This window comes from Tasmannia lanceolata, unplaced genomic scaffold (assembly GCF_043159265.1).
Source record: "Tasmannia lanceolata isolate RefF3 unplaced genomic scaffold, GAP_Taslan_0.1 ptg000001l, whole genome shotgun sequence".
NCBI lineage: Eukaryota > Viridiplantae > Streptophyta > Magnoliopsida > Canellales > Winteraceae > Tasmannia > Tasmannia lanceolata.
Genome location: NW_027518678.1, coordinates 8,125,127 through 8,151,702, shown reverse-complemented (window position 1 = coordinate 8,151,702; position 26,576 = coordinate 8,125,127). Strand labels below are relative to the sequence as shown.

General features: G+C 38.6%; 1 protein-coding gene across 4 annotated transcripts; it reads right to left on the bottom strand.

The window, feature by feature from the left end:
* Positions 1-275: 275 nt before the first annotated feature.
* On the bottom strand, positions 276-25,119 carry LOC143870186 (uncharacterized). 4 transcript variants are annotated; one of them, XM_077376615.1, is made up of 7 exons: positions 24,993-25,119; positions 22,246-22,627; positions 21,913-22,069; positions 8,151-8,195; positions 3,687-3,852; positions 1,006-1,376; positions 276-835 (listed from the first exon to the last, which is right to left on the bottom strand). In XM_077376615.1, the coding sequence occupies exons 2-7, from the start codon at positions 22,535-22,537 to the stop codon at positions 517-519; spliced, it is 1,350 nt and encodes a 449-aa protein (XP_077232730.1). In that variant the 5' UTR covers positions 22,538-22,627; positions 24,993-25,119; the 3' UTR covers positions 276-516. The 4 variants fall into 4 exon arrangements, with proteins under 4 accessions (XP_077232730.1, XP_077232704.1, XP_077232712.1 ...); XM_077376589.1 differs by having other exon boundaries at positions 24,971-25,118; XM_077376597.1 differs by having other exon boundaries at positions 1,006-1,373; positions 24,971-25,118.
* Between the last annotated feature and the right edge of the window lie 1,457 nt (positions 25,120-26,576).

Genomic DNA, 26,576 nt, shown 5'->3' with positions numbered 1-26,576 from the left:
GAATGTTATATCTTCATCCTTACTGCATCGTCCACAGCTAAACCACCCATTTCAATTAGATCACCGGCTCACAAGACAATTCTACAGAATAGAATATGACGCATTGTGATGAGCTTTAGACTATTACCATTATGAATATGATCTTTGGAGGAACACTTCTTAGGTGATGCCCTCTCAATTCTCTCCCTCTCCCGCCATCCGTGCCCTTTTTACCACTTAGTAAACTATTTTTCTATGGGAGAAACTTTTATTGCTGTCGAACATGACCTAAAACATTGTTTGCCCCATATATGTTGGTGGATTTCTTTTGTTTTCTTGCACTTTCTTTTCTGTTACCTCGAAAATTTCCACTTCTCCAAACGAAGAGAAATAGTAACATATGCAACAGTTCGGTGATATATGTCCTTCACTTTATAACTCCTTGGTGAACCCACTGCTTAGTTGGGTGAGATTGTTTTCCTCCTCCCATAAACAAAAAGTGGAATCCATGGCATGGATATGAAAAAGACAGAAATTTCAAGCAATATTATGTAATCCAATGTGTATGTCAGAAGATATGGAGATGAGAAGTGGGAGGGTGTGATGCCATAATGCTTTGAAGACTCGTTTCTGGTGAGCTTTCACCGATTGAGAGGGTCTGCTGCAGTTATACCTAATATCAAATATGTGGATCATGGGATCTGCTGAGCCTGATGTGATGTACAAACCATCAGGAGACCATGCCTGATTTATCAGAGCCGATTGTGATTCGCTCGCTTCTTGCTTCCAACCAAATGCATGAATCTCCGTTTGCCTTAGCCTGATATCGAACAGCCGGAGTTGCTTCTCAGGAGTGCTGAAAATGGAAAACCTTGGTCAGCAAAAGCTCAAGGAACCTTGGCTGAAAATTGTATTTAGGTAACTGAACAGTGTATTTAGGCTTGGGCTTCAGGACAAAACAATGTGCAAGGATAGGATATGATTGACAAAATAACATGAGAACAAAGGTTATATAGGCCTGCTCACCCTGTTTGCACCATGAAAAGGTTGAAGCCAGATGGATTAGGCAGAACGCTCATGCATTTGCTTTCAATTTGGTGTTTGTAATCTGCTCTTCCAGCTTGTAAATCAAATCCAATAATTCTTTTATCTGCACCAGCGGATATTATCATATGCTTTTGCTGCATACCAGCAACCCCCATAACGGCTGAAGAATGCAAGTTTCTGTGCAACGGCTTTGGTTTCCATAAGTTTTCACCATCGTTCTCATTCCAAAGTACCACAGCATGGTCGCTCCCACCAGTTGCAAAACATTGATCCGCCCAGGGCATGAAAATTATACTGTTTATAATACCCTTGAGATGAGATTTTCCTTCCAAGAAAGTAACTCTGTTCTGCTAACACAATCATCTTAGAATCAACTTTAATGTTGCATACAAGTCAATATCACTTTTCCATATAGAAGACAATAAACTAGAGTGGAAGAGTATGTTTGTGTGTGCATAAAGCCCATATAGAATCATGATTTTATGGCAAATTCAAATGACTAATGGCATTCAAGATGCAGCAATTAGATGCACAGATTAAAGAGGTGGAGAAACAATCTTATGGGTCCCGTAAAAAAGCAGTACACATTGAGAAAATATGTCTACACTCAAAACATGCTATCCAATTCAAACATGCACGAAAAGGCCAGGCTTCTACAAAATAAGGAGACACGAGGCATAAACTTCTCAAATATCATCTGCCAGAGTTGTAACTTGCAAGACAACAATGAGGCCTATGCCATTGCATTGGTTTGCTGAAGCTCAAATGGCATCTGTCAATGTTTGCATTGCACTGATTTGTATTAAAAAAATGCATTAGTTTGTGCATGATGATGTTTGACTAAAGTCATATGGAAGAGGGCTGAAAGTGATATTTCATCATATAAATAAGTGCTTATCTGGATGTTTTATGAATACCATCACCTATTTAGGAGGCAAATATTTCCAAGCTTATAAGTGAAAGAGACATGCCTCAACCGTGATTTTTCTTTGGAACTTTACCAACACGGCAACACCAGTCTATCCTTGGAAAGTCAACACTTGGAGCTAGATGGAACCATTTACAACATTCATAGCTCTCCCTTCGAATTTCTGGTTTCATGCATATGTCATTTGGTATTCGAGCCTCTTTACAAGTGAGCCTCATTCTCCGAAGGAAATTTCAGTGGATTCTAACCCAAATGCAGCTATCTTCAGAGTTCATAAAGTTATCTCTTATTAGTTGAATTTCTAGTGCTTGTTAATTTTGGACTACTTGACTGGTTCTTCCAATTTATCCTAAAGTGCTTATATTTTTGTCATAGTTTCTGAATACATTTGGAAGTGGAATTTGACAAGTTTCTTGTATCTTGGGTGGGTTGGATAATGTGGACAGCCCCCACATCTAGTATAAATATAGAAATGTACCCTACTAAAATGGAACTAAAAATAGAAATAAAGCCTAGTTACTAGTTGCTCCAACAAAGGTAAAACATAATCAAACGAGTTGCATCACATTATTCAATAACTATTTTCCAAGCAAAGCTTTATTTCTAAGACATTTTGATTTCAAAGCGCGCCCCCCCCGCTTCAGATTGGCACACAATTTTCCCATTTCACAAGGTGCTTTTTTTTCCCCAAGTTCCTTTCCCTCCCACAGGAAGACTCGTTCAATTTTCACATCCCCTTGGCACCATTGTCCATCAAAGACCATGAACGTTTGTGGGTGGTTTTGTGTGTGTGTGTGTGTGTGTGTGTGTGTGTGTTTGTGCTTTTAGGGGTTGGGGGGTAGACACAAAAGCCACACCATGGACACCACCAAATGGATGGCCAAGGGCCCCTAGAGAAGCAGCAAAAGAAGTCAAATGAAGGACTCCATCTGCTCCTCAAGTTTACAACAACACACCCAAATCCAAACGACCCTACCTGACCTTCTCTAATAGCAATCAACCACCCAACTATCCTTTACACAAGCTATCCTATGGAGCATGGGATATTATAGCAAGGGGATGAATGACCTAACCATCATGTCTTCTCAAAATTGAACACACTCCCCATTTGCAGTCTTGAAATGTCCTGAAATCTCTTGATTTTCCGGATTTTCTGGGCACTCATTGGCGGATTGTCAAGGTGTTGTTTTGAGGAGACGAAATTGCACAAACCAGCTCCGAAGGTTTTCAGTGCCATGGCAATCTTCGAGGTGGAAGAAGAGGATAGTCGATGTGCTGTTTTGATGATACAAAATCTGTCATTTTCAGAGGTGGAAGAAGAGGATCATCACAGTGAGAGAGAGAGAGAGTTTCCTCCTTTTCCTCTCAAATTAGGAGAAAAATAAACGGGGTGAAATTGGATTTCATGTCAGCCGACAAGGCGTCGACAAGAAACATTACGATTATCGAAAAACAATTTTCCAAACCCATCATCAACTGCTTTTCAGGGGAATAATGATTTTTTTTCACTCTACTTTCCTAGTTTTCCCAGTTTTTTGTGCATCGAAACAGACCTAGAGCGAATTCTAAGTCAAAATCCTAACCATGTCAACCGATAACAATTGTTAAATACTGATCCATACCAATTTTGCTCAAAACCACTACACCTACTAATTCATAGACTTTGATCCATAGTTTATAGTGACATGCATAATCTAGTGAATAACCCGAGAAAATAAATAAGCCTTCTTACTTGCTGTGATGAATTGAGATTTAGGATTGAGATCTGGGAATCACCACCATCAGCAGTATACACAGAAAAAAGACTATCTCCTTGTGGATGCCAGGTCACATCCTCAGGCCATCTCCTCTGCTTTGGAGAGACACAATCTGCGGTACTAAGTAATGAGGCACTAGATCTGCAATATCAGAAAATATTAATGACACCTTACATTGAGAACATAATATTTACGAGGGAATTATCAAATTTGAAATAGCATCAGAGAATTAAAACAAAGATTTGTTTTCTTCTGGTAGAGGGAATAAACAATCGGCATTAAATACACCACCTCACATGACTGCATTAAGAAGATAATCCAATACACGTCCTCTAGGATCCATTATCTACTGCATTGCCACTTGCTTCACAGAAGTACGTTTTGAAACAGATCCAAGGATCCTGGTTTTCTAGTATTTTAATTAAACTAAAAGACGAAGTGTTGTAAGACACTATTTTCACATTATACTTCTCTGCAAATATAAATTTATATAGGGAGTTCGACTATAAGTTGTTCTCATGTCTCAACAGTTCCACATTTTGTGATTATTAGGATGATATATATCCAATGTGAGGCATGTCTCAACCGTTCCACATTTTGTGATTCTTAGGATGATATATCATTATATCCAATGTGTGGAATACACTTAATATATGCCCTTTTTGTTATTTATGTCACTATTTTGTTTAATCAAAAAATTTTAACTGCTACACAGCCACAGAATGTATGGATATAGGAAACCCACCATGACAGAAAGGTCACAGGTCCAAATAACGTGCTCCTATAACTACATTTTCATAAGAAAAAAATAGATCCGAGCTTTCAATGTAAGCTATTTAAAGCACTTTAATAAAAAAGAAAACAAAAAAAAGGAGCCACGACTAAAGGAAAAGAAATCCCTAAATTTTAGGGAACAAATAACTCTCGCGAAGGAAGAAGTGAGTCATCCACTTTTCAAAAAAAGAGAAAGTTGTGTAACTCCCCACAAAAGGGGAAGTGGAGATCGTGAAGGAGTGAGGTGGCAGTTGCCAACTACTTCAAGAGAGTTCTATAAATAGAGGTAAGATCGTTTAGAAAATGATCGGATCTTTTTTATGAGAGAAAGAGCTACGCGAAAGAAGAAAAAGAAGAAAGAGAAGAAAGAAAGGTAAGAAGGATTACTGACTTAACTGTTTTCTTCTTTCTTTCTTTTTGCAAATTTTCTCCGGAGAAGAAGACATTTCTCTTTCATGAGAAGGATGAAGAAAATCCCTTTAGAATCTCATCCAAAGACCTTTCTAAATGTTCCTTTAGGATCTCTTCTCAGAGACTCCCTAAAGGGAGAAGACATTTCTCTTCCAAGAGAGAGATGATAGAGATGAAGGTTCCCCAAAAGGAAGACGAAAGAAAATCCCTTTAGAATCTCTTTCCAGAAACTCTCTAAAGGTTCATTTAGGATCTCTTCCCAGAGACTCCCTAAAAGGAGAAGATCTTTCTCCTCTAGGAGAAATATGTTAAAGATGAAGTAGGACTGCAACAGGGTCGGGTTGGGCTGGGCTTTTCAAAAACCCTAGATCCCATTATCTAGCCCTGGCCCGCCCTGACCCTGAGTCAAGGCCTAAGAAACCTCAACCCAATGCCCACCCTGCAAGGCTCAGCCTAGCCCTGATTGGGCCGGACCGGGCCGAGCTGGCCCTGATTGACCCTAGTGAAGAATGGGTGCATGGAATTCCTTCCTACAAGTTAAAATAAATGGGCATTAGTTAGAGATTGAGAAGGTATAAATGAAACGTATCGTGCTTAAACTTTCCAAACCAGAGATTACAAGAAGAAGATTTCAGATAAATGAAGGTGCTATGGCAAGGTTGTAGTAGAAGTGAATAGCCATCAGATAGTGCCAAGAGTAAATTGTACCATTCCACAAAACCAAGGCAAGAAAATTCAATTAATTTCCATACGTCATGAACATCAGAAACACTATGCCTCGTGCAAAAATGCAACAAGAATTCAACAAAACTCATAGAAAATGATATTATCAGGATGCTATAAACATAAACAAGGCCCCAACTCATCCCCAGGTAAGAGAAAGTGTATGAATGAAGAAGTCAGAATTCAAAAGTCAACAATAATCTCAATGAAGTTCCAGAAGTTCAAAAAATTATTCTGACAAGATCAGAACTAGATCCACCACAAATATACATATACCCCCCCACCCACCCACACACATACATATACATATGTAGGCTTCATCTATTGTGTGAAATGGGCATTAGCAATGACACAACCTATATCACAAATGTTGTTATCGGGAATTTCTCGACAAGGGAAAATCTCAGGATATATTAATTGTTATTATTTTTCGGGTTTATATCGGGAAATAAACGGTAAAAATAAAATTATTTAAAAATATATAAAAATATTAAATTTAATAAAAAATATAAAATAAAATTATCGTAAAAATATCGGGATATTATCGGGATATTTTATGATGAAAACGAAAATATCGCTATATTTTTAAAATCTCAGGATTAATTCGGGATTTTGTCGGTTTATCAAAATCTCACGATAAAAACGCTATATTTTAAAAATATCGGAGATATTTGTGACATAGGACACAACTACAACTTCTACCTTAGAGCACATGATGAATTGACTCCCAGAAATCAATCACAAGTGAATTTGACATGATTTTAGGTATGCCCAAATGCCAAGCTGATGCAATTCAGAGAGAGAGAGAGAGAAGCCTCAAAACACCCATTCCTATCTCCCTTAGAATGGATAGACAAAATAAAAGGAGAAAGGCCTGGAAATAGGCCTTCATATGATGACATCATCCTGTAATGATAACACTAGCAACGGGTTTATGAGTGGACGTTTAGAGTAGGGAAAATGCCCTTAAATTTATTGTAATTGTCTTGTAGAGATAAAGTTCCGTTTTTCAAAGTTAAGATTTTAAAAATAAATGTGGTTAGCTACTAGAATTATCAAAAAAACAAAACCATTAAAACAGATACTAACCAAGATTGCTGACTCCTAAGGGAGAAAAGAAGTTTTATAGTATGTCTTTTATGGGTCCAATTTAGTGTGTTTGGATTTCTAAATTAGAAATATGTTAACTCTAATTTTGATATTAACCCTTCTTTAACTAATATTTGTTGTTACCCCCCACCCTTTTTCACCTCCCTTGCAAAACATAAAAGCCCCAATATCATATCCATGGTAATCTATTGGTCTCTCTTTTTCATTGCATATTGGAGACTGAAGAGAACTAAACGAAAACCACAATTATCTTATTGCAAATTAGTAATTTTATAAGTACGTCTCCGGGTGTGACCCCGTTTCTAGATTTTTAGCAGTTTCCCCGTAGGAGGTATCTGTGTCAACAATCGACATGTGAAATCCGTGTCCGCGGATCATAGCTTACAACAATTAATAACCAAGATCGTTGAATGGAGAAAACAACCTAATCCCAAGGTGTTATTGAATAGCAAAACAGTCACCGACACCGTCACGGATAAGACAACAAACATGCAGTGATACAAAACTTGAAAATGCCATTTTGCCCACTCTGAAAGAGAAAGAACGAGAAGTGTGTGAACAAATTCATTCTGGAACGAGCCCTGCTCAACTCACTCATTTTATACAAGGTATTAGAGAGTATTAATTGCCAAATAAGTGGTCCTTCCGCCCCTCTACCCCTAACCATGTGGCACTTTTGTCCAGCTCTTTATCCTTGCCCTACCCACATTTCTGATGCACCAGGTTTTGTACCTATCTGTGTGGCAAGAAAGAAACCCAACAACCTCTTATTTGGCTGCCTGCATCTGCCATTACTGTTGCTGCTACTATCACACCAAAATCCATGGCTGCAACGACCACCACGATGAATTCCACTACACTTCATATGTACTTACATACAGTATGTACTTAGATATAGTACGTACTTTGAATAACATTAGCATTCCCTTGTATGTACTTTGAACAACATTTCTTAAGAAGCTACTCTTACATCTTATATCACTAGATTATTACATTAAGCATTAGAAATGAGACTATAAATTATCAGCATAGAAACAATGTTGGTACATGATCTAAGCAATAAGATATAAGAGATTGTAAATTAATGGGGAATTAATTATAAGAGCCCCAATTGTAGATAATTATGCTTGACATGTTCGCAAATACTTGCAATCATTCACTTGATATTCCAATCATATTGACAGTCTACAAAGTGGTTAGCACCTCAATTGTTTCCTGAATTTTGCTTAAAAAGAATAAGTTCTAGTATTTTGTAGATAATGCACTATTACCTATTTACACTCTTACTACTTAATTTCTTCTCAAAAAGAAAAAAAAAAAGAAAGACAGTCTCGCTACAAAAAGGCTAAGTTAGTTGTGGTGCTTAGTAGATTTAAAAACAGTATAGTTTAGAAATTTAGTGGAAGGGTTAAGCAACACACCCTTTGCCCTGTAATTGCCATAAGTTCACGACACCATCCAATGCACTGCAAAAAAAAGGCTATAATTAATGACATGCAAGACAAAGTCATTCACAAAAAGCATACATATCTACAGAGTCTTAGAGAAAAAGCACGAATCAAAATCTAAAGTCACATTTCTTACCCCCATGCACGATCATATTTATATTGTTGATAAAGACAATCATGTAAAAGGAACTTAAAGATACATCAAGATTGTATTTTAAGTGTCTTCTACACCAACATAGCATTTTAAGTGTCTACCACCAGTTCCCATCTTCATGGTGTATATTTAGTGCAAAAGATTCCCTTTCACTCTCTTAAGAATGTGACAACATATCTCTTCTAAGGTTATATTGGAGGGTGACTCGCCCAATGTCATTGGCTGGTTAAAGGGTAAAAAGACGTATCCTTCGAGATTTGCTTGTTGGATGGATGAGATTAGAGACCACATTGTTAGGTTGGAGATTTCTTTTCAGCATGTGAAGAGGTCCACTAATGTTGAGGCGGAAAGACTGGCTAGGGAAGGAGTTGCCCTGTTTGATTATCTCCCTCCTTGATAGTTTCACCGTTTTCCTTTTTTCTTTCTTCCATCTCTTTTCCCTGACTTCCTTGGTCCGGTTTGTACAATCCCTTCTTTTTATCAATGATATTTTACCATTCAAAAAAAAAAATGACAGGAGCAGGTTTTTAATTTCAAAATTCTTAAAACTGGCACGTGCAAGTTTTACACTTCATAGTGATGGCACATTCTCTTCTTTCTATTTTTTATTTTGTAAGGACGACTGCCAATGAAGAAAAGAAAAGATTACAAAGGGGGAAGAGGCTGCCCTGTTGTTATTTATTTTGTAAGGGTATCACATCTTTCCAAGCCATTCTTCTAGGATGATGAGCAATGTATTTTGAGTTCAGATATTTATAGAAAGGCCTAGTCGAGAAATCATCATTAGACTCCTAGATCCAACATTTGTTTGTTTATTTATTTGGATAAAGTTTAGAGAAGAGGACCTTGGATGAGGAAAGTGGAAAGAATAGGAGTCGTGATAGGTCTGTTCAGTTGCCATTGGTGGTCGGAAAAGAAAAGGAAAGAAATGATGTGGCAAAAAAGAAAAGAAGGGGGAAAGAAATAAAAAAGAACAGAAAAAAGATTGTGTTTACTTGATCATGGAAAAAAAGAAACCGACTCTTCTTCTTGGCTGCAACCATGGAGGATAGTCTCTGTCGGAGAAGAAAGGGGCAAGTTCCAACCGAAGAAGAAAGGGATAAGTTCCTTCCATGGCAGAAACCCTTTAGCCCTTCTTCTTCCTTGAGCACCAGCAGGAGGTGTGGAAGAACCAGAGAGAACGGCAGCGGGATAGGGCCGCTCGCCGCGACTACGAGCATTCAACTATTCGACCTAAGGTTTCGGGAACTAGGATTTCGGCATGGCTACTAAGGGGACCTTGAAAAAACTCCAGAATATTCATAAAGGTTCTACCATTCAAAAAAATTATTCAGAAAGATCCTCCTACATCCTGCAGGATCTCAATTTCTCCATGACAGAAGTTCTCGCGGAGACTGCAACGAAACAAGTCGGGAAGACAACGGATTCTTGGGCTGCTTCTTGAAGAGTAGGAGAGGCAAATCTGTGGAAGAAAGAAGAAGACTGAGGGGTGAAACCCGTAGAAGAAGACACAAAAGCCAAATCAGAGGGTTGGTCCATTCTAGAAATAATCTCAAGAAAGAGCTGCTCAACCTGATCTCTGAAGAATCGGTAAAAGTTTCAATTCCACTCGACCTTGTTAACGCACTTTATCATATCAAACACTTTGCAAAATATGTTCTTGAAGATTCAATAGAAGAGTATTTGTCACATGAGGGCTCGCTATTCGGCCATCTATCTTCCTAGAGGTTAATAGTAGTACCTTTATCAATGGAAAGCTATGATTTGTGGACACGGACGCGAGTGTCGCATGCCGACACAGAGGACACGGCAAACTCCCAAAATTTAGAAACGGAGACACAGCTAAAATAGAAAGTACATACAATCATGATTTGTGGCTACGAATTCGTGTGCCGAGTTTCAACATGGATACGAGGTATCTGATATGGAAACCCTTAAAAATCTAGAAATAGTGCACACTCATACACGTGTATATACATATAAAGTTACTAACACTTTTTGCAGTACATTTAAAAGTGTCTAAAGGAGTGTCGACACGTCTGGACACATGTGTCAATAATAAATCCAAAGTGTCGGCCAAATCATAGATGGAAAGTATAACTCCTTCAAGGAAATTCTCCACAATCGAAGTGATCGATTGCCACACTATCAAACCTTTACCTTTGGGTAAGTTTTAGGCAATCCAAGGGGACATTTGACTATCAAACATCACCTGACCAACTACTTTCTCCAGTTGGTTAGTAACCTACCTCTTCCGCTTTCAGGCAAGGGTAGCTCTGAAGGGAGAGTTGAGCGGAACCAGGCATAAGGAGCTTCAATCGCTATTGATAGTTCACCTGCTAGGGCGCTTCGCTCTCTCCGTTTACACGGTACATTCCCTAAAATAAATCAGAAAGTGACGTTCACTTGCTGGGAGAAAAGTCTCCCCGAGTCCTTCCTCCTTGGTTCAAGTCATTTGAATAAGAAAGAAATGAATAGGGGCGACTTCACTTAACTTAACTGAACGTCGACTTATCTGTCACATAAAACTTCTATCAATAGTCAATACTAAGGTATATACAAGGTTTTAAATTTCGGTTTCGGTTTCGGACCTCAAGGAAATGGAAATATTTCGGTTTCGGTGGAAATCATGTAAAATCATGGAAATGCATGGAAACATATCCAAATGATGGAATTTTAAAATGAAACTTCAGGCAATGCTCAAACAAGCATAAATATACACTTAGAAACCATCACATAAGCAAGAGAGTCATCCATAATTGTTTAAGAATGTGAACATCTTGTGAGATGAGCTCATGTCTTAAAAAACAGTCCCCTATTTTCTACTTGGACCGCCCCTTATAGTGTAGGAGATGTCATTAATACACTAATGGGGGCTGTCCCAATTGAAAAACAAGCGCAGGTATAACCCTTAATGGTAATTTTTGTTTTTTCATTTAGTGAAATCATATCAGCACAACCATGTATTAACGGTTGAATGGATAAAACACTTGCAGTGGTTGTGGTAATATCACTTCCCATCCCCTTTTTTATTTGGGACAACCCCCTCTAGTTTTAAACAATAGTAATAAATACACTTGGGGGGCTGTCCCAAGTAAAAAAGGGACATATGGTTGTGGTGTTATCATTTCCCATCCGCTTTTTTTACTTGGGACAGCCCCTTCTAGTTTTAAACAATAGCAATAAATACACTGGAGGGGACTGTTCCAAGTAAAAAAGGGGGCATATGGTTGTGGTGTTATCATTTTCCATCCCCATTTATTTACTCGGGACAGCCCCTCTAGTATTAAACAAAAGTAATAAATATTCATTGGAGTGGGCTGCCCCAAGTAAACAAGGGGGTTGTCCCAGTTACAGTAATAAATTTGGTGATTTTTTAAGAGATATGTACGCCCCTTTTTTTAACTTGGGACAGCCCTTTTTTGTGTATATATGACCACTCTTTTACAGTAGAGGGGCTATCCCAGTTAAAACAGGGTGGATACAATCATTATAGTTAAGATATAATCAGATCAATGTCACATGGCTTTGGGCAGAGAGATTCTGACGAAACACAAGCTGTGTATTTGATTTTTTTGATTTTTGTGGCTTGCATTAAATGGTGTAAATCATTTTTTTCATTATTTTAAATATCAAATTGCTTTGGGCAGAGATCTCTGGCGAAAAGCAGCCTATTTTTGTTAATTTTGTTTGACTTTTGTGGCATGCATTGAATGATGTAAATCATTTTTTCCTTATTTTATATATCAAATGGCTTTGGGCAGAGATCTCTGACGAAAAACAACCTATTTTTTTAATTTTGTTGACTTTTGTGGCTGCATTTCAGTACTCCAAATTTACATTTCGGTTGAAATTACTGGATTCAACGAAATTTCGGCCGACACAATGTAATATTTCGAATCCATGTACTTTCGGTGTCGGACTTGACCGAAACCGATACATTTCGGCCGAAATTTAAAACCATGGGTATATAAATAGTTTATCTCCGATTGCCAAGGTACGAATTCCAATTCAAGCGCCGTCTCAACAAGCAAAGAAAACTTCATTCCTCTGACTCATATACCTTACTCTGCTTTCAGTCGAGTGTCTATCACCACGACGACTATTGTGTCTAAAGACCCTCTCCTTTCAGTCGAGCTAAAGACTCTTCCGCTGGTAAAGGTCTCCCCTTTCAGTTGAGCTAAAGACTCTTCTGCTGGTAAAGGTCTCCCCTTTCAGTCGAGCTAAGGTTATGGAAGAACTTAGTCGAAGAAAGTGAGATGTTGGTTATGAACGTCCGTTGTGGAGACTACTAAGGAAAGGTAGTAGGTTGAACTAGCCAAGGCTAAAGAGCGAAGCCCCAACTCTCTCCTAATGTCGAGCATAAGTGGTGAAGCCTTCAAGCTCCATATGGTGACCCTAGAACTCACTCTGCCTCTCGATCAACAGGGAACTGGAAATGAAATGAAATCAAAAGCTTAGATGCTAATCTCAAGAATCAAGGGGAGAAGTCAGGCTTAGATACCTAAGGCATTAGAAATATTAATACCCGAAACTAGCAACCTTGAAGAGAAGGGAAACATAAATTATTAGAAGCTTGCAACTAGAAGCGACTCGAGATCACTAATACCAGCGCCCCACCTAACCCCAGGAATAAGGAAGGGCCAAATAGAAGGGGAAAAGAAAGGCGCCCACTATTAATGGAATGATTAGAAGCTTGCGCAATAAAGGCTATTTCTATCTCTTATATTCGATACAACCGAATAAATAGGGGTGCAACTCGGGTGGGTCGGGTTCGGGTTGAGGCCGACCCGAGCAACCATTTACTCAACCCGAACCCGACCCGACCCGACCCGAGTTCCAACCCGACCTGAGCAACCCTTTTTGCCAACCCGAACCCGACCCAACCTGAGTTCAACCCGACCCAACCCGAGATTTTAACCTTAAAAACTAAAAAAATTATAAAAAATTTCAGGTTGAACTCGGGTCGGGTTGCCCAAGCCCTCAACCCAAACCCAACCCGAACTCAACTCGGGTTGAGAAAACCCAACCCGAACCCGAACCTGAACCTGACTTGAACTCAACCCAACCCGAGTTTTTTCCGGGTTGACCCGCCGGGTTCGGGTTGAGCCCGCCTGAGTTGCACCCCTACGAATAAACCCTAGTACTCGGGTTCGGCTGGCTATTCATCAAGGGATGGCATGGGATCTTCGCCCACCTCCCGATAGATTTGGACCACTATTCATTATATTGAAGGGGCAACTACCAACCAGAACAGCATTATTGGTGCGGTATGCTTAGTAATCTCCGCTTCCATGAACTTCTTGTCCTAGACCCAGACCCTTACCTAATAGGCCTAGACCTTGAGGATTCCCTTTCATCTGTGGATAGATTACCCACGAACGAAAGGTGGTTATAACGAACAACCGAGAAGAATCAGAGCCACGCCGCCCAATCATTTCAGAAATCACTACTCTTCGAAATTGCCAAAAAACATTTGTCTACTCTATGTTTCTGCATGAGACAAGTAATTTCTATTCCATGAGACAAGTTTTCTTTCCACTCTATCCAGTATCCACTACCACAGACCATAGACAAAGAAGGGGAGATGGCCAAAAGAAGACCAAGGCAAGTGATCACAAGAGTATCAATCCTACATCCAAGGGTACCGCTTATAAAAGAAGATATTGAATTGTCAACATTGACGCCTATAAGAGAGCTTTTCAAAATGTTGATCTTCAGCCCTGAAATAGCCTCAAACCAACTCAAAATGGCTCTTTTAGTCTTGATATCTTAACTTCGGTAAAGCAATTTTGATGAGTTAGTGAAGAGGACAAGGAAAGAAATGTTTTTGCTCTTGGTTTTAAAGTGGTACGAGCCTTCCATTATGTGGTGGGAGACCCAAGAAACGGCTTTGGGATCCTGCCATTGACAGAATGGAAGAGTAGATTTCATCCTGGAAGAGAAATTTGTTGTCCTTAGGAAAACGAATACTCAAGCCGACCCCAACTAGTTTGGGACAAAGGCTTAGTTGAGTTGAGTTGAGTTGAGTTGAAGAGAAAGAATACTCAACTCAATTCAACTAAGCCTTGTCCCAAACTAGTTGGAGTCCGCTAATGAATCCTTCAGAAAATTTTCATGAAGAAGGTGAAAGAATCTACCCGGCTCAAATTGACTAAGTCTAATCCTAACACTAGTTGGGTTCGTCTACATTGATCATTTTCTTCCATTCTCTCCTATCCAAGGTCATGTTCTCTGTTATGTTCCTAGCCATCAAGTCTTTCCACACTGTTTCTACGCAAGTTGTTTCGGTCTGCCCTTGTCCCAAACTAGTTGGAGTCCGCTAATGAATCCTTCAGAAAATTTTCATGAAGAAGGTGAAAGAATCTACCCGGCTCAAATTGACTAAGTCTAATCCTAACACTAGTTGGGTTCGTCTACATTGATCATTTTCTTCCATTCTCTCCTATCCAAGGTCATGTTCTCTGTTATGTTCCTAGCCATCAAGTCTTTCCACACTGTTTCTACGCAAGTTGTTTCGGTCTGCCCCTACCTCTTTTTACTCCATCAACTTGGCACGAGTCACTTCTTCTCACTGCAGCATCCAAAGGCCTACGTTGGATATGCCCAAACCATCTTAAGCGGTGCTCTCTCATCTTCTCCTCATTTGGTGCCACCCCATCTAAGCATTCGCATCTCCTCTACACCCATCTTCTGCACATGCTGCTTCTTAGTGGCCCAACATTCTGAGCCGTACAGCATGGCTGGCCTCACAGCTGTCTTATAAAACTTTCCCTTCAACTTGGTAGGAATTTTACGGTTGCACATCACTCTTGAAGCATGCTTCGACTTCAACAACCTGCTCTTATTATGTGATTAACATCTTCTTCAATCTCCCCGTCCTTCTGTAGGATTGAACCAAGATAGCGAAAGATATCCCTCTTAGGTACCTCCTGATTGATTGTCTCTTTTCAAATGCCTGGTTGGGGCCATCAAGTGCACTCAACCTTGTTAGATGGGAGGAGGTTTGTCAGCCAATAGGAGTAGATTTCAACTTGTTAGGTGGGAGGAGGTTTGTCAGCCAAAGAATGGTGGAGGCTTGATATCTGATATCTATATGTCATGAACAGAGTGCTTTTGGGCAAGGTACTGTGGAAGTTTGGGGAGGAAAGGTCTCATCTTTGGACTAGATGATTTAAGTGACGTATAGAGCAGGTTTTGGTGGCTGCAATTCATTTGATAATTACAGAAATTTGGATGTCACAGTTTAGAGAGTATCCTAAAATCTAAATTTCCTTTACAAAGAGGAATTCGGTACAGGGTGTCCAAGGGAGATGAAGTTCAGTTTTGGCTTGATCCTTAGGGGCTGTTTGGATACGCGGATTTTAGAAACCAGGTTTTTAGTTTGAAATCAGTGCAGGCTGGTGTGTGCTGTCCTGGCAGCATTTCTTGGATTTTAAGCAAGAAAATCAGGTTTTAAAAATCTCTCGTGCAACCTGAGATTTCTAAAACCAGGAAAATGGGAGGATCTTCTACTCTCTTGCTGATGGAAAGAAGGGAGAGAAGTCAAAAATGAGTCAAAAACGACGGCTGGTCCACTTCTTCTCTTGTCTCTAACCCTCTTTTCTAACCCTCTTTTACACTGTTTTCAAAGTAAAAACCTGGTTTCTAAAATCCGAGTATCCAAATGGCCCCTTAGTGTAATGAGATGCCATTGAAAGATTTCTTCCCCGAACTTCATGTTGTGGTGAATAATAAAGAGATCAATGTGAAAGATTCCTTCAGCTTTGAAGATGGTAGGGTGAATTGGAAGATTGTTTTTAGAGAAATTTCTTCAACAGAGGGGCTTGAAAGGGTGTTGTTGTTGATGGAGACACTGGAAACGACATAAATCAGAAGGGATGGCAAGGATAAGAGAATTTGGATACTGGCCCGAGATGGGATTTTCTCAGTCTGTTCTTTCTACCAGTCTTGTGTCGGCAGCACCTACCTCGTCAGCTTACAAGATTTAGAGAATTCTTGCCCCACCAAGAGTGTGCTTTTGATTGGACTGCTTTTTTGAACAAGATTTTGATGGTCGATCACTTGCACAGTCGAAACATTATTAGAGTAGACCATTGCGCTCTTTCCATCAGGCGGGGGAGAATGATGATCATATTTACATTCATTATTATAGGGTTACTAGCAAGATCTTTACCTTCATTCTAAACTTGTTTGGTATTGCTTGGGTTTTTCCAAACAAATTATCCAAGCTCTTCGATGAATGGATATTTGCCCCTCGGCCTATGGGAGGTAGGGCAATTGTTTTGAAAATCTTATGATTTTTTTTTTTGAATGGCAAAATGGGATTCAAATTAAATCCTATGAATTCGATCTGAATCCCACGATTGAATCTTGCAATTTTTTATGGAGTCTTACAATTCAATCATAAATCGTATGATTCATACAATTCATGCGATTTATCCTAATTAAGTTCTATATAAAAGAAAATAGGACTTTCTTTCAAAAGACCCTCTTCCCTTCTACGTTAGAAGAAACCTTCGAAAACCCTCTCTTGAGAAGGAAGGCGACATAGGAGGAGTTCGAATGAATCGAACCAGTTTGAACCAGTCGAGCACAATGCATATTCCTGAGGGAATTACTCACATCGAGGAGGGAAGGGGGTATAATGAGGACAACATTAACGATTTACCAATTTTTTATAATTGATATTTTTCATTTGTTGTTTGAGACTCTGAGAATTGATATGATCATGTGTCTTTTATTAGTTTCAAGATTATTATCGAATGTGCATGGGTTTGGATGGAAGATAAATTATTAGTATTTTCTAATGATAAAAATAAATGATTAATATGTGACAAGTTTGTTACAGACCAAACGTATTAGGGTATTAAATAAATGAATGATTCGAATAATATTATGCTCTAGTTTTTTTCATTATATATATAAGATTGGTACGCTCAAGCGTACAATCCTTTTCTTCATATATATATATATATATATATATATATATATATATATATATATATATATATAGAAAAAGTCGGCCAAAAAACAATGGGGGTCCACATTAATTGGGTGATGCAAACCACATTTGATGGGCCCTTACATTGATAGGGTGTGCCCGAAAAATAAGCTCCATAGCATCATCCTAACCCTTCGATTTGTAGAGGTTAAAATGGACGGGTTATAAACCTCCACAAACATGTCCATTTTTTACCTCCACAATTCGAAGGGTTAGGATGATCCTATGGGACTGATTTTCGGGGCACACCCTATGTACGTGAGGCCCAATCAAATGAATGCTCTGGATCACCCAAAAAATGTGGGCCCACTGTGTTTCTGGCCGGACTGAGCAGATAACATTCATCTGATTGATCTAAGCCCTATATATATATATATAGAGGAAAGTGTTTCTAGTCGGCCGACTAGAGATCATTCTCTAGTCCGCCACCCAAAAACACATGGGTCCCACATATTTGGTGGTGATCTAAAGCATTCATTTGATAGGCCTCATCATAGATAGGATGTCCACAAAAATTCAACTTCATAGGATCTTCTTAACCCTTCGATTTGTGGAGTTAAAAAATGGACAAATTTGTGGCGGTTTATAGCCGTCCATTTTAAGCTCCACAAATCATAGGGTTGGGATGATCCTATGAAGCTAATTTCTTGTGGTCACCGTCTCTATGTCAGGCCCCATCAAATGAATGCTTTGCATCACCCAAATATGTGGGACCCATGTGTTTTTGGGTGGCGGACTAGAGAATGATCTCTAGTCGGCCGGACTAGAAACACTTTCCTCATATATATATATATATATATATATATATATATATATATATATATATATATATATATATATATATATAATGTGGGCCCAAAACGCAGTTCGTTCGTACGTGGTACAGGAACGGGTACGGGGTATGATGGTAGCCCGGTATGCAGTACGATGAGGGTATGCTATGTTGGTTCGCTATTCGGGGTCGTGGGTCAGTTCGGAGTGCTAATTCAAACTCTCTCTCTCTCTCTCTCTCTCTATATATATATATATATATATATATATATATATAGAGAGAGAGAGAGAGAGTGTGTGAGAGTTTGAATTAGCACTCCAAACTGACCCGCGACCCCGAATAGCGAACCAACATAGCATACCCTCATCGCACCATTTTTTTTGTGCGCTTAAGTTGTTATAGCGCCTCCCATTCGTTTAAATGTTTAGGTCCCGCTTAAGCGCACCAATGGGAGGTGTTATAACAACTTAAGCGCACCAAAAAAATGGTGCGCTTAAGCTCACCAACAGTATATATATATATATGAATGCTAAGATCGAGCAGGTAACCAACTGCTTGTATATAGCCGAGCTCTCATAGGTCCACTTGTAACTCTAAATTAGGAAAAGCAATCGGAAACGATAAATCTGCCCCCTTTTTTCCCGCTGAACTCTCTCAACCGGTTAAACGGTAACACACACTCTCTCTCTCTCTCTCTCTCTCTCTCTCTCTCTCTCTCTCTGACCGAAAAGCGTTGTTTCTTAACCCTTCTTTCTCTCCCTTCCTCTTCTCCAAATTTCTGGTCTTCTTCTTCTCTTAGACAGTATGCAATAGATCCCCATTTCATGATCTTATAAGAACAATCATGGAGAATCAAAGTAAGTTCTTCAACTCAATCAATATATTCTTCTTGGAGGAATGGATTCTTGAGGCTCTTGGGTTTGTCTCCTTCGCCTCTTGGGTTTGCTGTTTTCATGGTGCATCTGGGGACCATTGCAAATATTATTAGAAATGGTATCAACTACATCAGTAGTTTTGGAGCTACTATTATTTTCAACAACGACAAGGTCTGAGATGATCATTGGATTTTCTCGGTTAACCTTTGTTTGAACTTGATTGAAGAAAGAGGGATTTTATTTTTTTCCTTTTTCTATTATGTAGAAAGATCTCTATCTGTGCATTGCTGTTTGATTAAAGCGGGAGAGGGGGGGTTCCTAAAAAAATGAATAGTAGAAAAGGTGGAGAGAGACATAGGTAGGAGATGAAATGATGGCTATGGACTTTTCACAGGCGTGGGGATTGAGGGGACGAGGACAAGAGAGAAGCACAAGTTGGGTTAAGAAGGGTTAACAAAGAATGCTCATCGGTAAGGAGAGAGAGAGAGAGAGAGAGAGAGAGAGAGAGAGAGAGAGAGAGGAATCTTTTGACGAGTTGAGAGCGTTGAACGGAAAAGAGGGAGCTGATTTATTGTTTTGGATTACGTTTCTTTACACATGGACCTATGAGCATTCAGGTGTCTACAAGCGGCTGGTTACCCGTTTGATCTTAGCATTCCTCATATATATATTATATATACATAATATTTTACAAGAATATTATTCCATAGTATACACTACATACATTTAATACACAAAATATAAAAACTTCATGTATGTCATACATATTTTTTCATAAAGAAAGTTCTCATTGGAATATATGAATATCCTTCCATAGTCCATACTACATCCATTTAATAAATAAAATAAAACCTCATGTATGCCCTACATTTTTTTTTTTCAAAAAGAAAGCTCTAGTTCTAATCTAACCCAAAATATGTAAGATTTGTAGCTCTCTCTCTCTCTCTCTCTCTCTCTCTCTCTCTCTCTCTCTCTCTCTCTCTCTCTCCTTAGTCTATATGCATCTCTCTCTTTCTCTCCCGTGGGTCTCCGCGGGTCGTCATTTTTTGTGATCCGGGTCGCTAGCAAACCTCGTTTGGGATCGTGCGACCCCGGATCGCGGGTCGGAGGGCCGATGGCGAATCCGGTAACTATGTGGGGGCCCAGTATATTTTAAGCTGACGAAGTAGATAAGTTATCTAATCGATCGTGTGTGTATTTGTGTGTGAATGGATCTAACAATTTACTCTAGTTTTTTATAATATCTATATATAAATCAAAATGAATCTTGCCATTCAAAAGAAATCTGAATGAATCTTACGATTTACGATATGACCCCACTACAATTTACCGATTCCGAATTTCAAAACATTGGAAAGGTCTATCTAAAGTTTGGCTCTTCTTGTCGTTAACTGGGCAATCAGGGAAAAAAAAGAAATGGGGGCATTTTCAAAGGAGTGAATGCTATTTGCCATAAAGTTGTTTTGTTGATCGATTATCTAGCCAGTACTCTTCCACACACACACACACACACACCAAAAAAAAACGGTATCCTAATCAGAATTTTAACGTATTCAGTATGGGAAACCCATGCCCAGCAGGAGTGAGTGGCCTTTTCGAAGATGAGAATGGGATTACTAAGTGGGCTTTGTCTCCCCCATCAGCGAGGGCGCTAATGAGGCTGAAGTCCACGCTCTTTTAAATGAATTTCGTTTTTCGGACTCGACGGACCTTAACAATCGATTGTGGAACAATGATTTCAATGTTATTAGATGGATGAATAGCAAGGATCTCTTCCCATAGATATTTGTTGATATGATTGAAGATATTTTGGCCTAGATCAACAATTATTCCATGGCTTTTCAACACGTTTGGGATTGGGGGAATCGTTCAGTAAATCATCAAGCTGGTAAGATTAAATTGGAGATTTTTTATTTTCTCCCCCTTGAGGCTGTATTTTTTCCGGCATTTTGTTGTTTTTTTTTTTTTTTGTGCCTTGGCATGTCTTTTGACCATCTTGATCCCTCGGGCTTTCCCCTTTTGATAAAATTTTTATACTAAAAAAAAAAAGAATAAAAGAAATGTGGAGAAAGATAGGGAGATATAATAATGGTCGAACTTCGTTGATTGATCCAATAGAGCAAAAGCTATTTAAACACATTATGAGCAACATGAAGTCAAATGACTAAAAATGCCTTTAAGAACTAATAAGTTCAAATAATGGCATCTAACATTACATTCCTACAGATCCATCTTGTATCAATCAGGCAGCAATGTATTTCCCCACCAAACCAATCTACATTGGAGGATCAATATATCAAGATTCAATGTCGTTTTGTGAAAAACTGTGTAGATTGGACCACTCTATTCGTGAGGCCTAAAAGTCGTTTGGCTACTAGCATTGCTCACTAAAGCTCTTGCCGATACAGGTTGGAACATAACAAGAAAGTAGGTACGATTGGCATTTATACACCAACTTCAGAAGTGATATGAAATCATTATACACGGTTGATATTTTAGGGGTTAACAGTCATTTATCAGTTATGTACCTTTTTCTCCTTTTGCCCCTAACTAAATAACATTTGATGTAACTCGTGTAGGTTCTTTATATAATAGTGATTTAACCTAATTTGGAATGATTTAACACTAATCAATCACATTTCTCTTCAACATGTGTGACTTTCTAGGGTAATAAAGCTTACAAACCCCACGTGTGGGCCTTTGAGGCAGCATCAAGTGTGGGCCTTCGGACTCTAATCAAGTCATGAGGCACTGAAGTTGACCTTCCAATATCCACTAATAACAGTGACTAGAAAGCAGCTATTGTGAAACATCAATTCATGCATGTAACAAATCCTTGTATCCGTTTTCTCAAAAAATGATTAAAACTAGGGCAGTTAACAGTCTGATAATAAAATCTGAAACATTATTTCCCCAACAGAAAAGGTTACCTTGTCACGAAAAGCCGATCATTAATTGGATTTAAGGCGAGACTTCTCAACTTCTTCTTGTGCTGACTAGAGATGTGGGCACCCTGATGGAAACGGATTATGCATGGTGATGAACATTTACGTATCAATGGAATCAAATCCTTATGTTCTTTCTGTTCTGCAGCTCTCAAAAGCAATTATAACAGCATTAAATCCTATAAAAGCCTACCATTTGATAAGAACATGTTATATGAGTAAAACATGACAAAAATAATACCAGGCACAACAAAAATGAACCATTGAAAGTTGAATAATGACAGCAGCATTAGCTCATCCAGTGGCAAAAAAAATTACCAAACTTCCTTTTAGTCACTTTGTCTTGCAATTCCATGGTTTCAGGCTCAGAAAAGGGTCTACGAGATGCATTTCCTTTCTGCTTTCCTTCACTGCTAGATTGACTAGCAGGGGCAACTGACGTTTTCATAAAAGCCTCTGACAATTTCACGGGTGGCGCAATTTTGGGGTTGACTGCAGGAATCAGAAGTTGAGGTCTACTTTGGGTATGCGTTTGAGAAGGATTATCTTCAATGTGGATAAGGCTAGCTGATTTATGTTCCACTTTAACATTACCAACACCATTGGTCATAGTCTTTGAAGATCCCGCTACATTATGTCGCGATCGAAGACGGGCCAGTTGAGATTCCGAATCGCGCAATCTCCTCTCAGCTTCTTGCAGCTGCATATCTTTTCCAAGCACACAATCAGTAATCACTTCAAAATATGAGTATCTGGACTAATGCAAGAGTATCCATCGAGCTGAAAGGAAGAATAAGATGAAGAGAAAAAAGAGAAGAAAAGCAAGAAGAGAAAATGAAAAGAGCAGAGTGAGTTTTTTGAACGAGTCAATTGAGTGGAAATAAAGTCCCACTAATCACAAAAATGGTAGGCCAGGTAATTATGATAATATAATTTTTTAATAATTTTTAAATATAACTTTTGGATCAAGTAAAAGTGGTTCTGGTGAACCATGCCAAAGAAAACATGAAAAATGTGTTTTGGTACATGACTAGGAAATATTTCCGAATTGAGATTTTTTTTTAAAGATCTGAAATAGGTTTATTTTGATTTTTTTTTTTTATTTTTTTTTTTGAATGGTAGGTGTCTTTTGATTGTGTTAGGCATTTAGGCAACTTAAGACAGATTTATATTATAGGAACTGCCGACCCCAACTAGTTTGGGACAAAGGCTTAGTTGAGTTGAGTTGAGTTGCGTTGAGTTGAGTAAGATGGGATTGAACCACCAACCTCAGGTTGAAGAACAACGCCTAAACCAATTGAGCTAGAGACTCAACCCCAATGAGTTATGTTTTGGAGCAGCAACATGTAACTCACTTTCGAACCTATTTTGGTTGATCTAATACATAAGTTAAGATTTGATAGGTTGATCTATGGGCTAAAATTGAGCCTAAGACAATGTTACTATAAAGTATTGGAGTTTGAGCTCATATACATAGACAGATACATACATAGATACATATATGTATGGATGTGTGTGTATATGAATATATTTATACACTATTTCAAAAGAAAAATGAATATATTTATACATTTATACGTGTGTACTCATAATTCGTTAAGGTTTATGAACTTTGTTTTTGGGTTGTAATAGTTTACTCTCTTTCGATGTAATACAAGGTTCATATGGTGTTATACTACTCATAAAATATTCTAGTAAGTTATCTGGATCTCTTTGCAACTTTTAGGCCTTGTCCTTTTAGATTTTGACAACCGATTGTGAGTCCAAAACCAATTATTGGACTCAAAATTAGATTATTTAATCACATATGAATTCAAAATGACTGCCAAAAGATTTTATTTGCTTGTCACTCCAATTCAAAAGAATTTTCACGCATTACAAACTAAATTGCATGAAAGATCACAAGTAAAATCCATGTGTGCCCACTACAAATGCAACAATGTATCCATTGAACATTTGTGGAATAACACATGATAGCTATTTTTATGTATTTAGTGTGACATTTTCTTCCCCTTTAACGATTCTCATTTGATTTCAAAAAGGGAAATAAGAAGTTCATGACTAACTTTGGTAGCACCATGGTCAACCCCTGGTCAAACATTTTAGGAGTAAGGAGTCACATTGAAGCACTCGATTACAGAGATAAAACTGCTTAGGAGTTGCGGATATACTACTAACATCCGATAACGAAAGAATATAGTTAGATCAAGTAAGCCTTAACACATAGCGGGGGAGGGGACTGTCCTCTTTCTCAGAAGTTTTATCTTGTTTGACAAGCCATCAGAAGCATTTTAATACTAATAAATTACTCTGAAAATATAAATTAATCAACTAATACTCTGTCTTTATAAGTTATATTATGATTTGGATTGGCAAAGCCCGAGTTTAGAATTCCTCAGACCAATTTTTTATTTACGAGTTCAGGTTTCATCAGATCTAGCTCCCAAGTTAAAATCACACTTTTCTGTTAAAGAATTTGTTTGAAAACTGTTTGCAACTGCTTGAAAGAAAATATTGGGCACTGAATCAATAAAGCCAGTTATTGATCTCAGACCCTAGGGACCACGTCACCTCGCCTCGCCTCGGCCTCTCATCCCTCCCCTCCCTCTCTCTCTCTAGAGCAGATTCATTAATTTAATATACACCTAGCACGGGAACTCTATTGATATGGAAAGTATAAATAGTTTCTCTAAAGTAAACAATGGAGAGATTATGGAAAATATACCGACTTTGGCATGATGATAGTAGATGGTTGGTGGGGGACGGCAATATTAAATTTTGGGAAGATAAGTGCTTTAAAAAGACTATCTCTATAACTTTGCAATAGAGGAGGATAATACTCGGCATGACCTTCTAGTAAAGGATGCAATTATTGCTTACAACCTTCCCATGAATATTTTGTACACCAAATCAACCGCTTTATTTGGGATCAGGTTTGGAGGAATCGTTAACAATCTTTTTTGTTGATAGTAATGACTTGGGTGTGGAAGTATGAAATTATAAAAGAGCAATTTGCACATTCATCAATGAATAGGAAAAGCACCTGAGATTTATAATACGTTAACCTCTTGTTGAGATGATCGACTTCTTTAGTCCGGTGCTCAATGAGAGCCTTCATTTTCCCTCGATGATGATTCCTCTTCCACCTTGGCCTTCTTCAACACCGGGTTCATCGCTCTCACTAGGGCAATAATCCCTAATAAAAGAAGGGACTTTTATTTTTATGCGGGAGATTTTATATGGTGTGTGTGCGCGCGTGAAGTCCAGTATCTTTTCAGAGTTTACAGTCTGTAGGGCCCACTTCAAAGGATGATCCAAACCTTTCATTTGTTGGTCCACAACGTATATAGGCTCAGAGTTAACGTTGTTGTGGCCCAACAAATGATCGGTTTGGATCAACTTTTGAGGCAAAATGTGGGCCCCTCACAGCAATCATTTTCAGGAAAAGACAGCAAAAAGGGGGTCGTATATAACAAATTTCATTTCATGGGTTGTAATTGTTAGCACTGGTCGAAGGAAAGGTAAAGTGTGTTTCTCTTTTTGGCGGTTATTTTGGGAGATACGGTTTAAACTTTAAAGCGGTGAAGGGAGCAATCTAGAAAATCCTCCTCTTTTAAATTGTGAGAAAGTTGAGGTTTAGTTCTCGAATTTTGCCTTTTCGCAGTGCCTGCTCTAAATCCTCAACTCTATACCAACGGCAACGGGATGCCTGTTCCTTTCGTCAACGAGATGTTCGTCTTGGCCCGTGACGGCATCGAATTGGAAATCGACAAGATTCCTCTCTCTCTCTCTCTCTCTCTCTAGGGTTTCTTCCTTTAGGTTAAGGCTTTTGATTATACGCTACGGTTATTGCCCTTCTCCAACCCGGCATTATGGCTCAACTTATTTTCTATTGCAATCACTCTGTGTTCTCTCAATCATCACATCCTCCTTGTTCCTCACCTCTTGGCTGAAGAAATTTTTTCCTCCCAGGTTTATTATGTTTAGTCCTTTTCGCAATTTTAATAATGGAACGGAAGAATTTTTATTTTTTTTTTTTCCTTCATGCATGCTGTGCTTGTATTAGCCAAGGCCTAGGCTGATACCTGGATTTCTCAAGTTCCCATCTCATGAATTGCATGACCATATAAAAACTTATAAAAATTTGATAAAGAAAAACGAACCTGCAATGTAAGTTAGTAACTATGCGTTCGGAGAACTTAATTACAATACTATGAACATGTTGTGAAAGTTCAGACGAGTCATGAAAAATCCAGACAACGAATAGATATAAGTGTCAATTAGAAACAGAGCATCTCATATGTGTCTGGAAATAATTGTGTGTTTATGTTAGAAGACAGGATTTTAGTTATGCTTGAATAATGAGATTACACCAAGTGGATGTTAGTGATTTTGGATTATCAAAATCATGTATTTTGCATGTTTTAGTGTTTTGGAAAATATTTTATCAAAAGCGTTTGGGAAAAAGAAAATGTTTTCTTGGAAAGATTTGCTTTTACAAAAGGATGTAGAAGTGTAGTTGAAAAGATAGTCCCGTACCGGATGAGAGAAAGGAAAGAGAAGGACTTATAAAGCACTACCTTTTCTAATACTTGTTGATTGCACATTGGGTTGAACCCATGGTTGGACCCACGGGACGGTGCAACGCA